The sequence below is a fragment of the Microchirus variegatus genome, assembly GCF_963457635.1.
Source record: "Microchirus variegatus genome assembly, chromosome: 2".
Taxonomy (NCBI): Eukaryota; Metazoa; Chordata; class Actinopteri; order Pleuronectiformes; family Soleidae; genus Microchirus; species Microchirus variegatus.
The window spans coordinates 43,629,629-43,644,411 of NC_139803.1; the positions used below are offsets into that span (position 1 = coordinate 43,629,629).

The 14,783-nt window shown below is 43.9% G+C and overlaps 1 protein-coding gene across 1 annotated transcript; it reads left to right on the forward strand.

The window, feature by feature from the left end:
* Positions 1-295: 295 nt before the first annotated feature.
* Positions 296-13,250, forward strand: LOC310942291 (atrial natriuretic peptide receptor 2; the record flags this gene model as incomplete). Its single annotated transcript, XM_083907648.1, has 23 exons — positions 296-331; positions 1,735-1,846; positions 2,988-3,120; positions 3,215-3,347; positions 3,441-3,545; positions 5,170-5,272; positions 5,355-5,500; positions 5,586-5,658; positions 6,523-6,673; positions 6,753-6,839; positions 6,913-7,056; positions 7,134-7,255; positions 7,382-7,520; positions 7,638-7,686; positions 7,769-7,870; positions 8,732-8,851; positions 9,264-9,357; positions 10,589-10,676; positions 10,791-10,930; positions 11,452-11,604; positions 11,685-11,783; positions 12,853-12,944; positions 13,037-13,250. 23 exons carry the CDS (start codon positions 296-298, stop codon positions 13,241-13,243), a joined length of 2,628 nt encoding a protein of 875 aa, XP_083763774.1. The 3' UTR covers positions 13,244-13,250.
* Positions 13,251-14,783: the final 1,533 nt, after the last annotated feature.

The following is a 14,783-nucleotide window of genomic DNA, read 5'->3' on the forward strand; positions in this document are numbered from 1 at the left end:
ACACAGAGTTGTTGATCCACTTCTGCCTCCGTCAAAAAAACTCAAATGACTTATTTTGTCAAATTCGGCTTTGTTCAAATTCACTTCAGTGACACAAAGTGACCACAGGAGGCAGCAGAGGACCCAGCAGCTCCTGTGTCCCTGTGGTGTTAAAATCACTGGTTTTCTCAATGGGGGTTTGGCGGTGGGGAGAGTGGAGAATCACCAGTGACCACCAGAGGGCAGTGTAGAGCAGACTCTGTGTCCCCGTGTCTCAGATTGTCCTCAGTTTGTTTGTCTTTGCTTCAGCTTCATCATGAAGGAACATCAGAGGCTTCGCTTTCTGCTCTGGGTGAGAATTTCATTCATTAATCAATCAATTAATCAATCAATCACCTGCTTTGATCATCATTATGTGACGTCATGTGTTTGTGATTAACTTCGTCACAGTAGAAAAATCTACGTTGATGTTTTAACGACAGTTGTTTTCAGTGAAAATCAATAAAAACTGATTTTCACTGAAGTCAAATTGACAAAAATGTACTTTTATAATGGAAAATAAAGACATTTAGGCAAATTAATGATTTCTTAACGTCTTTAAAACGTCATTTTATTTGACTTACCCGTCATTTGATGTATTTTGAGATATTTTATGGATTATTTCTATCCGTGTTCTGTATTTGTCTCGTAATCTGGTGTTTTTTTTAAGTGTGTGGACGTGGAATCATCTCATCTTTGACCTCATTTCATCTCGTTTTATATTAATCAGGGTTCGAGCCACAAAATCATGTAAGGAACCTATTGTTAATCCTTCAGATTATAATTATATCCGTGGCTTTGCGGTCATTTTTGAGCGAGTTAACGTCCATAAAAACTTTTTTAAAAAATGCTCAACGATATTGGCATAGTTCCCCAACCTGTGCGTCGCTTGAGGGCAAAATTTAGTTCCACCGAATCTTCCGAAACTTGGTGGGAGGATGTTATCGACCAAGACGAACTAAAAAGTCGACCGTAACCATGGCCTCAACTCAACAGGAAGTCAGCCATTTCGACTTTTGCACCCTACGTTAATGAGCAAACTCAAAAGTCCTAGCATGTTTGTCGTACCGACATTAGGAAAAAAAAAAAAAAAACACAGCAATTTTTTCTAGACATATCATAGTTGAAAAGTTGTCGAAAGGTTTTGCAGATTCAAAGCGGCGCGCCCACGACAACCCTCTGCATTTTGCCGAATTTTGACCATTCGCCACGAAACAGGAAGTGCCCTATGACTTCGGCATACGTTGAGCTCCACCAAATTTCGTGAAACTTGGTGAGAGGATGTTATAGACCAAGACGAACAAATAAGTCTACGGTAACTATAGTCTCAATTCAACAGGAAGTCGGCCATTTTCAATTTTGCACCCTACGTAAATGAGCTAACTCGTCCTAGCGCCTTTGTCGTACCGACTAAAAAAACACACGCAAATTTTTTCTAGACATATCATAGGCGAAAAGTTGTCGAAAGGTTTTGCGGATTCAAAACGGCGTGGCCACGGCAACCCCATTCGCCACGAAACAGGAAGTGCCCTATGACTTCGGCACATGTTGACTTCCACCGAATTTCCCGAAACTTGGTGAGAAGATGTTATCGACCAAGACGAACAAAAAACTCGACCGTAACCGTGGCCTCAACTCAACAGGGAGTCGGCCATTTTGAATTTTGGCGTCCATTTTGGCGATTTGCGCGTCATTTTTGTCGTTCTTTTTGCACAGGTGTGCGTTTGCTGTGTTGCGCCGACACGTTGTTGGCACGACTTGGACAACAGCGAGTACGACTGTTGGCCTCTGGACAAACCCAACGACCAGAACATGATCGACTGTGGAGGTGAGACACACGTTTATTAACTTAACATAAAGCTAAATATGTGACTCAATAACATTAGTCACTTATTCTGTTTTTCCTGTAATAACGAGGACTTTTCAATGTGTGTGTGAGTTGTTTTTCTTCCTCCTGTCGTCTGATTCTGAATGGATTGCTCTCTTTTTACCCGAGCGCCTCCAAAGACGTAAATCTGTCTGTGAAAAATTTGAAAATATGCAGCAGAAAATTGTGCAATGGATCCAAACAGTTAGAGGAGGGAAAAAAGTGAAACACTACAAATGACAAAAATCCCCTAAAAATAACTAAAGAACAGGAGCGAAGAAAACATGAATATTTGAAAATTTAAATATTACAGCGCCCCCTGTGCTGTTAGTACAGTTAGTCTACAATAACTTACACTAAAGCCCATAGAGAAAATCAGTGATTTTAGCTCACGTAGAACCAGGAGCTGCTGGTCTACTGCTGCCTCGTGTGGTCACTTTGTGTCACTGAAGTAACGATTTTAAAAAAGCCGAATTAGCTAAATAAGACATTAGAACGTAGTGATGGAGGCAGCAGTGGATCAACAACTCCTGTGAACTCCTGTGTCTCTGTGATGTTAAAATCACTGATTTTCTCTATGGACTTTGGTGTGGGAGAGTGAGTGGTTTACGAACTTCAATTTCCTGTTGTTAAAGTCTGTCTAACAGTGAAATAAAGACGTGAACGTGTTCTAAAGACGTCGTAGACTTAAACTGACGTAGATTTTCTTTGGTGAGTCTTCCGTAAAGTGGCTGAAATCATTCAGTAAACAGCACTCACTCTCCCGCACCAAACCCCATAGAGAAAACCAGTGATTTTAAGTTCACTGTTGATTTTAAGTTGTTGATCCACTGCTGCCTCCATCACTAACTTACAATGAGTTGTTTTGTCAAATTCGGCTTAAAAAAAAACAGTCATTCACATTAACCTCAGTGACACAAAGTGACCACACGAGGCAGCAGTGGACCAGCAGCTCCTGTGTCCACCGTGAGCTAAAATCACTGATTTTCTCTGTGGGGTTTGGTGTGGGGAGAGTGAGCGGTTTACACACTTCCTGTTTCCTGTTGATAAAGAACGTGACGCGACGATCCGATGTTTGTTTGTTTGTTTTTTCGTCCGTCAGGTCTTGAAATGGCGTGGGTGCTGCGTCCGCCCGAGACGGTGAAGAGCGGCGAGGTGTTCGGCGTCACGTACTCGGTCACCGCGCGCGACTCTTTCTACGACTGGGCGGTGAAGAACCGCATCTTCACGCACAGGTAAAAAAAAACAAAAAGTAAAAAAACACGACTGATTGGTTTTTAGACTCGGAACCGGCTCTAAAACCTCCGCGTTCTCGTCTCGACTCTTCAGTTCTATCGCGAGCGCCGACGCGGCTCGGAGGTTCTGCGAACACGACGACTGCCCGGCCAACTGGAAGGACGCCGACGGCGAGAACTGCTGCATTCACCACGCTAACATCCACTCCTGCCCGCTGGGATACATGGTACGCACCCGCCGACAGGAAGTGCCGCGGCGGATAGCTTCCGCGACGGCTATTTTTCGCGTAACGTCTTATCTACCTACGCTAACTTTACAGACGACGGAGAGCATCTGCGGGCCCTGGATTCCGGACGACGGGAAAATCTTCACGCACACCATCTCTACGTCGGGCAAAATGACGCAGGCTAACTGGTCGGCGAAGGTAACGTCCGATTAATCAAGAACTGAAAATGTCCTTTTCCGAAATGATGCGTCTTTTACTCGTTCGAGAGTAAAGTTCGTGAATTAGCAAAGATTAGATTAGCTAACCCGTCGTGTTTTTTTGTGCAGATCTGGGTAACGTTTGGATCGACCGTAAAAAAAAGTCGACCGTAACCAATGGCCTCAACTCAACAGGAAGTCGGCCATTTTGAATTTTTCACCCTATGTAAAAGAGCGAACTCGTCCTCGCGCGTTTGTCGTATCGACCAAAAAAAAAACACATGCCAATTTTTTCTTGACATATCAAAGGTGAATTTCGACCATTCACCACGAAACAGGAAGTGCCCTATGACTTCGGCACACGTTGAGTTCCACTGAATTTCCCGAAATCTGGTGAGAACATGTTATCGACCAAGACGAACAAAAAAGTCGACCGTAACCATGGTCTCAATTCAACAGGAAGTCGGTCATTTTGAATGTTGCACCCTACGTCAATAAGCATTCTCGTCCTAGCGTGTTTGTTTTACCGGCATAAAAAAAACACGCCGATTTGTTCTAGACACATCAAAGTTGAAAAGTTGTCGAAAGGTTTTGCGGATTCAACCCTCTGCGTTTTGGTGAATTTTGACCATTCGCAACAAAACAGGAAGTGCCCTATGACTTCGGCACACGTTAAGTTCCACTGAATTTCCCAAAATTTGGTGAGAACATGTCATCGACCAAGACGAACAAAAAAGTCGACCGTAACCATGGCCTCAACTCAACAGGAAGTCAGCCATTTTGAATTTTTCACCCTACGTAAGAGAGCGAACTCGTCCTGGCGCGTTTGTCGTATCGACCAAAAAAAAACACATGCCAATTTTTTCTTGACATATGGCGAAATGTGAAAAGTTTTTCGGATTCAAAACGGCGCGGCCACGGCAACCCTCTGCGTTTTGCAGAATTTTGACCATTCGCAATAAAACAGGAAGTGCCCTATGACTTCGGCAAATGTCAAGTTCCACCAAATTTCCCGAAACTTGGTGAGAACATGTCATCGACCAAGCTGATCAAAAAAGTCGACCGTAACCATGGCCTCAACTCAACAGGAATTCGGCCATTTTGAATTTTGCACCCTACGTAAAAGAGCGAACTCGTCCTCGCGCGTTTGTCGTATCGACCAAAAAAAAACACATGCCAATTTTTTCTTGACATATGGTGAAATGTGAAAAGTTTTGCGGCTTCAAAACGGCGCGTCCACAGCAACCCTCGGTATTTTGCCGAACTTTGACCATTCACCACGAAACAGGAAGTGCCTATGACTTCGGCATGCGTTGAGTTCCACTGAATTTCCCGAAATCTGGTGAGAACATGTTATCGACCAAGACGAACAAAAAAGTCGACCGTAACCATGGCCTCAACTCAACAGGAAGTTGGCCATTTTGAATTTTGCACCCTACGTAAATAAGCAAACTCGTCCTAGCGCGTTTGTCGTACCAACTTACAAAAACACACGTTGTACCAACTTACAAAAACACACTTGGTCATTGGTCGTGATGGCGCTCATCGGATAACTCCTCACTTCAGCTGTTAAATTCCTCGATTCAGTAAATCCAGATCCTCTAAATCCAGGCCTCATCTTGCAGGTGGTTTTGATCCATCCCGGTCTGACCTCGCTCATCGCTCACATACGAGTGGGCGAGATGCAGGTCGCTCTGGAGGCCAAGAGCACCGTACTTCCTGCTGTGGGTGAGTTACGTCTACTGAACTACAAAATCGTCCTTGTTTTTATGCAAAAGCAGCTACTCAATCGTCTTTTCCCGTTCAAAAGTTTGCGGCGACGGCGTCTGCGAGGAGGCGGAGCTTTGTTCCACGTGCCCGGCCGACTGCGGCGAATGCCCCATGGGCCCGGCCACCAAGTTGTCCATCGGCCTCCCGCTCAGCTCGCTCTGCCTTTGCTTCGTACTGACGGCCGTGGTGAGTGACGCAGTTCGCTTAGTTCGCAACGTATCCGACGACAACAACAACAACCGATGAATAACAACAGCTTTGTCCCTTGCAGTGGCTGAGGTACCAGAAACAGAAACTGCTGTGGGACGAGAGCTGGATCATCGACTTCTCCACCATAAAACAAGGTGAAAGATCCAGAGCCAGAAACCAAAGAACTCTCACCATCAGGTTCTGGTTCAGACTGATTCACATATTCATGATAGAACTCAAAAGGTGTCCAGACCTGCTCCCAAACAGGTCTAGAATGTAACATAACTCACCTACGCTAGGTCTTGAACAGGGTCGTTCCTATGTTCCCTGGGTCCTTTTGGGGGAAAAAAGGGTCCCATGTTCCCCTGGGTCCTTTTTAGAAAAGAAAGGATCCAATGTTCCCCGGGTCCTATGTTCCCCCGGGTCCTATGTTCCCAGGGTTCTTTTTAAAAAAAAAGGATCATCTGTTCCCCGGGTCCTATGTTCCTGGGTCCTATGTTCCGTAGGTTCTTTTTTGGGGAAAAAGGGTCCTAGGTTCCCCCGGGTCCTATGTTCCCCCCGGGTCCTATGTTCCCCCGGGTCCTATGTTCCCCCGGGTCCTTTTTAAAAAAGAAAGGATCCTATGTTCCCCAGGTCCTATGTTCCCTGGGTCATATTTTCCTGGGTCCTATGTTCCCTGGGTTCTTTTTGGGGGAAAAAGGGTCCTAGGTTCCCCGGGTCCTATGTTCCCCCGGGTCCTATGTTCCCCGGGTCCTATGTTCCCTGGGTTCTTTTTGGGGGAAAAAGGGTCCTAGGTTCCCCGGGTCCTATGTTCCCCCGGGTCCTATGTTCCCTGGGTCCTTTTGGGTAGAAAGTGTCCTATGTTCCCCGGTCACATACAATTCGGGGAACATAGGTACGGCCCTGTCTTGAACTTGTCAAACTCTGTAGCAGCAGTGACGTTAGCGTTAGCCTCTCTCTCTCTCTCTCTCTCTCTCTCTCTCTCTCTCTCTCTCTCTCTCTGTCTCGGTTTTCAATAGATCATGAGGCTCGTTTGACCATGGGCAGTATCATGAGTGTACCCATGGTGCACAGCGACAGCAACACCAACACCAGCTGCGTGACCGCGCTCAGCTCGTGCGCGGGACAACCGGGGAACCGGAAAACGCTGTTCACCTGCACCGGGATTTAGTACGCTAGCTGTTTATCCGTCTTTATGCTCCGAATATGAAGTCTGTAAAATATAAATTACCACGTTTTTCTTCTGCAGTGACGGCAGAACCGTGGCCTTAAAGAAGATCCAAACAAAGGCGTTCTCTCTGTCCAGAACCATCAGACAGGAAGTCAAACAAATCAGGTGACAAGCGGACGCTCGACGTCCTTCCTCGATCAATACGACCTCGTCTCACTGTTTAAATCTGCGTCCTCAGGGAACTGGATCACCCAAACCTCTGTAAGTTTATCGGAGGATGTGTGGAGGTTCCGAACGTTGCCATAGTGACCGAGTACTGTCCGAAAGGAAGCCTTAACGACATCCTCCTGAACGAGGAAATCCCTCTCAACTGGGGCTTCCGGTAAGTTTCCGAACATCTAACATCTAACCTATTACGAATTAAGTAATCGCAGATTCCCGACCGCGATTGTCCGCCAGGTTTTCCTTCGCCACAGACGTCGCCAGAGGGATGTCGTACCTCCACCATCACCGGATCTGCCACGGTCAACTCAAGTCCATGAACTGCGTCGTAGACGACCGCTGGGTCTGTAAAATAACAGGTGAGCGAGAAAGCTAACGCGTTTGACGTCGAAAACGGGCTGAAGGCTAATCGGCTAACCTCGAAAACTTCTCTCCGAGACATAAAACGACCTAAAAACCTGGACTTTGTGGTGTGGTTCTGTCAGATTTCGGACTGAGGACGTATCGCAGGAACGATGGGGCGGAGCCTCTCTCCAACTATCACCTGAGGCTCATGGAGGTGTACATGCCGCCGGAGTTTCAAAACTCAAACATGGAGCCAACGCTGGCTGGAGACGTGTTCAGGTAACTTGTGAGGACCACGGACCTTCTCAGACCTTCTCGGACCTTCTCGGACCTTCTCAGACCTTCGCCGCGACCAACACAAATCTAACAAATTTAACTTCTTTCTGTTTCTTTAAGTTACTCCATCATCCTCTTGGAGATCGCGACACGCAACGACCCCGTCCCCGTAAGTGACGTTCTGGTTCCTTGGTCAAATTTAGCTCTTAATGGAACCCAGCGCTAACCAAAACGAATCAACCTTTTCCCAGGCAGAGGAGTCGCACCTGGAGTCCACCTGGTGTCCTCCTCTACCCGAGCTGATCGCCAGCAAATCCGACAACAACTGTCCGTGTCCTGCTGACTACGTAGAGGTGGGAGCTTTTGTTATTGTTTTCACTAGCATTTAAGCTAATTGTTTCTATTTTAAAGGGATACTTCGGAATTTTGGACATAAGACCTATTTTCTGGAGACATTTTCAAGAAATTTCATTCAGTTCTTCTAGTTGCCGAGTTCGCTGGTGCTATGGCTAGCGCAAGTCAATGGTACCTGCTAGCATTGGCATTAGAAACACTCATACCAACTCCACAGTACACTTAATTGTAACGGCAGACTATCGATGTACATATCTGTGTTGATAGAATGTTTGAAATAAAACCAACCTCGCAATTTGAAGGATTTATGTCTCAGCAGCAGCTGCAGCGCGTCATACTTCCTGTTAGGCTACGGCAGCGGCGGACTGATATCACCTAGCGCTTATAAGTTACCGGCTCTATAATAGTTTGTTTACCTGCTGTCGCTGCTACAGACGCAGAGTAGCCTGCAGCGCTAGCTTCTTCAATCTCACAGTCTGCCGTTACAGTTGATTTGCCTCGGGTGCACTGTGGAGTCGGTGTGAGTGTTTCTGATGCCATGCTAGAAGGTACCATTGACTTGCGCTAGCCATAGCGCCAGCGAACTCGGCAACTAGAAGAACTGAATGAAATTTCTTGAAAACGTCTCCAGACGTCTCCATCACACCGGCTGAGTTGGAAAATAGGTCTTAGGTCCAAAATTCCGAACTATCACTTTAAGCTAATCAGGATAAGCTATAAGTAAAGAGCCACATTAGCCGTTTCAATCAAATTATTCAGCCCTATAATTTCCACATTCTATATATATTTTTTTATATATTTTTGTAAAGTAACGGCAAACCCGCAAAGTCATTCCTGACCTTTGACCCGCGTGTCCACAGCTGATCCGACGATGCCGCTCTCATAACCCTGTTCAGCGACCCACGTTTGACCAAATCAAGAAGTTTATCCAACGCGTCAACCCGGTCAAAGTCAGCCCGGTGGACATGATGATGAACCTGGTAATATCTTTCAATCTCTTTTAGGCTCACTTTACGTTACGCTTTTCGCGACAGCGGGAAGTCAAGGTTTAGGCGATTAGCATACAACGTGCGCGCGCTAATTAGCATATACCGCGGGACTTTTGTTCCAAAAAAAAAAATGGCGGGGGGTGAAGGAGGGAACGCTGGACGCTGTACGCGGAGCACCTGCGAACCCGAGTGCCTGATCAGTACCTGGTCGGAGGACGAGATCCAGAAGAAGCTCCGGGAACAAGATGGCCGACGTAAAAATGCAACAGCGGATGCGCGAGGCCGGCTACGATGGTACAGTCGTACTGTGGCGAAAAAAGCGTAACGTAAAGTGGGCCTCAGACTCTCGTTATGAATGTGTTTTATCGCGCAAACCTCTCGCAACTTGCCTCTTTTTTCCCAGATGGAGAAGTACAGTAAACATCTGGAAGTGTTGGTGGCTGAGCGAACTCAAGATCTGATGCTGGAGAAACAGAAGACGGACCGACTGCTCTACAGTACGACGCTCACTGTTCCTCTAAAGAGTTTAGATGTCGCCGCTGGGTTTGAGTTAAACACATAACAGAACTATGGAAGCCTATTTCCGTCAGTGTAAAAAAAAAAAAAAGATCCCACTATCTTAGAATAATAAGATAGTATCTCGAAATAATGAGATACTATCTTAAAATAATGAGATAATATCTCAATATATTGACTTAGTATCTCAATATATTGACTTAGTATCTCAAAATAATGACTTAGTATCTCAATATATTGACTTAGTATCTCAATATATTGACTTAGTATCTCAAAATAACAAGATACTATCTCAATACATTGACTTAGTATCTCAATATATTGACTTAGTTTCTCAAAATAACGAGATACTATCTCAATACATTGACTTAGTATCTCAATATATTGACTTGGTATCTCAATATATTGACTTAGTATCTCAAAATAACAAGATACTATCTCAATACATTGACTTAGTATCTCAATATATTGACTTAGTATCTCAAAATAACGAGATACTATCTCAATATATTGACTTAGTTTCTCAAAATAATGACTTAGTATCTCAATATATTGACTTAGTAGCTCAATATATTGACTTAGTATCTCAAAATAACGAGATACTATCTCAATACATTGACTTAGTATCTCAATATATTGACTTGGTATCTCAATATATTGACTTAGTATCTCAATATATTGACTAAGTATCTCAAAATATTGGCTTTGTATCTCAAAATAATGACTTAGTATCTCAATATATTGACTTTGTATCTCAAAATAATGACTTAGTATCTCAAAATAATGACTTAGTATCTCAATATATTGACTTTGTATCTCAAAATAATGACTTAGTATCTCAATATATTGACTCAGTATCTCAATATATTGACTTCATATCTCAAAATAATGAATTAGTATCTCAAAAAATGACAGTATCTCAAATTAGTATCTCAAAATAATGAGATACTATCTCATTATTTTGAGATAGTGGGATCTTTCTTTTTTTTTTTACACTGGCAGAAATGGGCTTCCATACAAAACAGATCTGTTTCCGTTCGACAAAAGAAACAAACTGTAAAAACTGATTTGCTCAGCAAGGATTCGCCTCCACGCAGACGATACACTTATGTATCTATAGAGCTACGGAATACTGTTTCTGCCTTTTACAATGCTTCACCTCTGTTTGTAATTGGTTCATTAGTTCATCAGAAATGCGTTTCTGTGTTGCAGGTATGCTTCCTAAGCAGGTAGCTGACGACCTACGTCAGGGTAAACCACTGCAGGCTCAGAGCTACGTCAGCGCTACGGTCTTCTTCAGGTAAATACCTCCTGGTTTTCAACAACCTCTTTACACAACTCTTATATATATATACTGTCTCTAATGTACCAGTTTCTGGTACCGCGACGTTTACCGGTACGGTTGCTTCCTCAGTGACATCGTGGGCTTCACCCAGCTCTCCTGCAGCAGCACTCCGTACCAGGTCGTGGATTTCCTCAACAAACTCTACACGACATTCGACGACATCATCGACAACTACGACGTCTACAAGGTGGAAACCATCGGAGACGCTTGTGAGTTGTTGTTTTTTTTTACGCAGAAATAGATATGCGACGCAAGCCTGATGGCTTTGAGTGCCCACCGGGTCCAGGGCTGGGGAGTACCAGCGAGCAAGGAACCCGATCCCCGTTGGTCATTATTAATTGGACACTCTATATTGACCCCAGCCACTAGGGGGCCACATCCAATGTGTACTTCTAGTGTTCGTCCTAAGTCCGGATAAAATGGGATAAAGGGTTGCGTCAGGAATCTCAAATAAGGGCTGTGGTGACCCTTTGAGAGGTAGAAGCCGGAAAACTCAGGATCCGGAACAAGGGAAGCCCAAACTTGGATAGGTCGATGGCTTGGACTTGGGTTTAGGTCAAGGTTAGATCGTCCTCTGTTGGCTCTGATCAAATTTGGATAGAAAAATACACTCAGACTGAGGTTCTACCGCAGGTTCTACTCCATTATCTTTTAGTCCTAACCCTAGCCCTACCCCGGATTTGTCCCCAAAATGAGGTCCTGGTTTCTCACGTCCTGAATGTTTGCGTAGACATGGTGGTGTCGGGCGTGCCCCAGGAGAACGGTATCCTGCACGCCGCGGAGATCGCCAGCATGGCTCTGGACCTGGTGGCCGTCTGTCGGACCTTCAGGATCCCGCACAAGCCCAGCATGCAGCTGCAGATCCGAGCCGGGATCCACTCCGGTACGAGCGCACAAGAGATATTTTAAACAGTTTCTGAACATCTAATCGATTCGTTGACGACTCCGTGTCCTGCTCTCCAGGTCCACTGGTCGCCGGGGTTGTTGGTACGAAGATGCCTCGTTACTGTCTCTTTGGAGACACGGTCAACACAGCGTCCAGGATGGAGTCCACCAGCCTCGGTAACGCGTTTGTGTCGCGCTATGTTTATGTTTCCGCGTACAATAAAGCCTAGCTGTGGGCGCAACGCCGCTACACTAGGTGGCGATATGACTTTAGCAAGTAAATACACTTGTAGCTACCTGATATATTATCTAAAAACTACAACCATTATAAACTGAAAGGGAGCAAATAAACCTGTAGCTAGCAGTTAGCTGATATACAAGTATTAGCTTAAAACTACAACCACTATACATTAAATGTATTAAATACACCTGTAGCTAATGGTTAATATATCAGCTAACTGCTAGCTACGGGTGTATTTACTGCCTTTAAGGTTACAGTGATTGTAGTTTTTAGCTAATATAACAGTTAGCTGCTAGCTACAGTTGTGTTTACCCCCTTTCTGTTCATAGCGGTTGTAGTTTTTTGCTAATATATGGACTCACTGCTATGCAGCTAGTGGTTAACTAATACATTAGCTAAAAACTACAACCACTTTACATTATAAGGGAGTAAATATACCTGTTGCTAGTAGTTAGCCGCTATAATAGCTAAAAACTACAACCACTGTAAACTGAAAGGGAGTAAATACACCTGTAGCTAGCAGTTAGCTGATATACTAACAACTAGCTTTAACACAATTAATGTATAGTGGTTGTAGATTTAAGCTAATACTTGTATATCAGCTAACTGCTAGCTACAGGTGTATTTGCTCCCTTCCAGTTTGTAATGGTTGTAGTTTTTAGCTAATATATCAGCTAGCTGCTAGCAGCAAGTGTATTTACTTGCTAAAGTCATATCGCCAACTAGTGTAGCGGCGTTGCACGTGGAAACAAGTAAATCAAGTGTTTCCTACACTTTTCTTATTTGGGCAACATATTTTTTTGGCAAGTATCATTATTTTTAAATGGGTAAATCAGACATTATCAAGCGATATATGTTTTATTATAAATGTACAACTTTTTCCACGCACAATAAAGCCTAGCTGTGGGTGCAACGCCGCTACACTAGGTGGCGATATGACTTTAGCACGCTGGTTTTTGAGTTCAAAAGTATCAAAGATTGACCTCTAACTCGGTGTCTTTGCAGCTCTGAAGATCCAGTGCAGCTCCAGTGTGTTTTACCTGCTGGAGGAGATCGGAGGCTACGTTCTGGAGTGTAGAGGAACCCTGCAGGTCAAGGTGAGACCACACACACACACACACACACACACACACACACAAACACACACACACACACTCACTGCCCCTGAAACACCTGCTGCCGCCACCAGGGTAAAGGCGACATGATCACTCACTGGCTGGTGGGGAAGCAGACGTCGGTGGTCTCCAGGGACGTCGCCAGGACCACCAAACACGTCACCATGGAGACGGAGGCGGAGACGAAGGAGACGGAGGCGGAGCTGTACTCGTCCATACCCGGGTACCTGAACGACGACGACGACGACGACCATGACGAGCTGCTCCTGGATCAGTCCTGAGTTTCACAGTCTGGAAAACAAGTCACATTTGACACGTGATACGTGTTGTTATTTGTGCGTGTTTGTGTGTTCAGGTTGTTGTTTCAAGTGTGGTTGAACCGCTCTACTATCCCTTTAATGCACTAAATAAGATGAAGTAAATGTAGTTTTGCGTAAATGTGAAGCACTTTGTGTAACACTGTGGTGTATAAATAAAAGTATTATTATTTATTATTATACAACAGTTTTAATGCAAATGTTGGTTTAAATTAAAACTTTTGGACTCTATAATATATATTATTTTAGTCTATTTCAGCTTTAAATGTCGTCTCCAATAATCAAAACAACACAAACTTATTAATAATAATAATTACTATGAACATTGTTTTTGTGTGTAATTTAATTTTATAACTTCCTGTTTTTGTGTGAAGAGAAAACAGAACGAGACGAACGAAGAGGAGCAGATGATAATGTGGTTTTTAATTACACATGCGAGTGTGTGTATGTGTGTGTGTGTGTGTGTGTGTGTGCGTGTGCATGTTTTGCTTAATAGAATGAGTACTCACCTCAAGAGCCTCTTCTCTCTCCCATTCAAGCTCGGGCTCGCTCGGCCTCTCTTATCGCTCTGTAGAGAGGATTTACATTTGTGAGGACGCACACATCAAACACAGTGTGTGTGTGTGTGTGTATGTGTGTGTGTCACAGCTTTTAGTTACTGAATACATCAGTCACACACACACACACACACAGTGATAATGAGCAGATGTGTCTGTAAACAACTCTTTGCTCTGTTTTCCGTCTTCTTTTGATTCAGCGGACGAAGAAAACTGAGGCTTTTTAACGGATACGTTTTACTAAACGTCACCGTTTCACGACAACAAAAAACAAAAAACAAAAAAAAACAAGCGCTCTAACTGTGTATGTTGTGAAACATTAGCTAAAAACTACAACCGCTATGAACTGAAAGTGTGTAAATACACCTGTAGCTCGCAGATAGCGCCTATAGTAGCTAAAAAACTACAAACACCATACATTTAAAAGGGAGTTAATACACCCGTAATTAGCAGTTAGCTGATATATTAGCTACCAACTACAACTACTGTAAACTGAAAGTGAGTAAATACACATGTAGCACGGAGCTAGTTGATATATTAGCTAAAAACTACAACTATTATAAACTGAAAGGGAGTAAATACACCTGTAGCTCGCACTTAGCTGATATATTGGCTAAAAACGACAACCACTATACATTAAAAGGGAGTAAATACACCTGCAGCTCGCTTATATATTAGCCAACAACTACAACTACTATAAACTGAAAGGGAGTAAATACACATGTAGCTCGCACTTAGCTGATATATTGGCTAAAAACGACAACCACTATACATTAAAAGGGAGTAAATACACCTGCAGCTCGCTTATATATTAGCCAACAACTACAACTACTATAAACTGAAAGGGAGTAAATACACATGTAGCTATCAGCTAGCTGATATATTAGCTAAAAACTACGACTACTATAAACTGAAAGGGAGTAAATCACATGTAGCTAGCAGTTAGC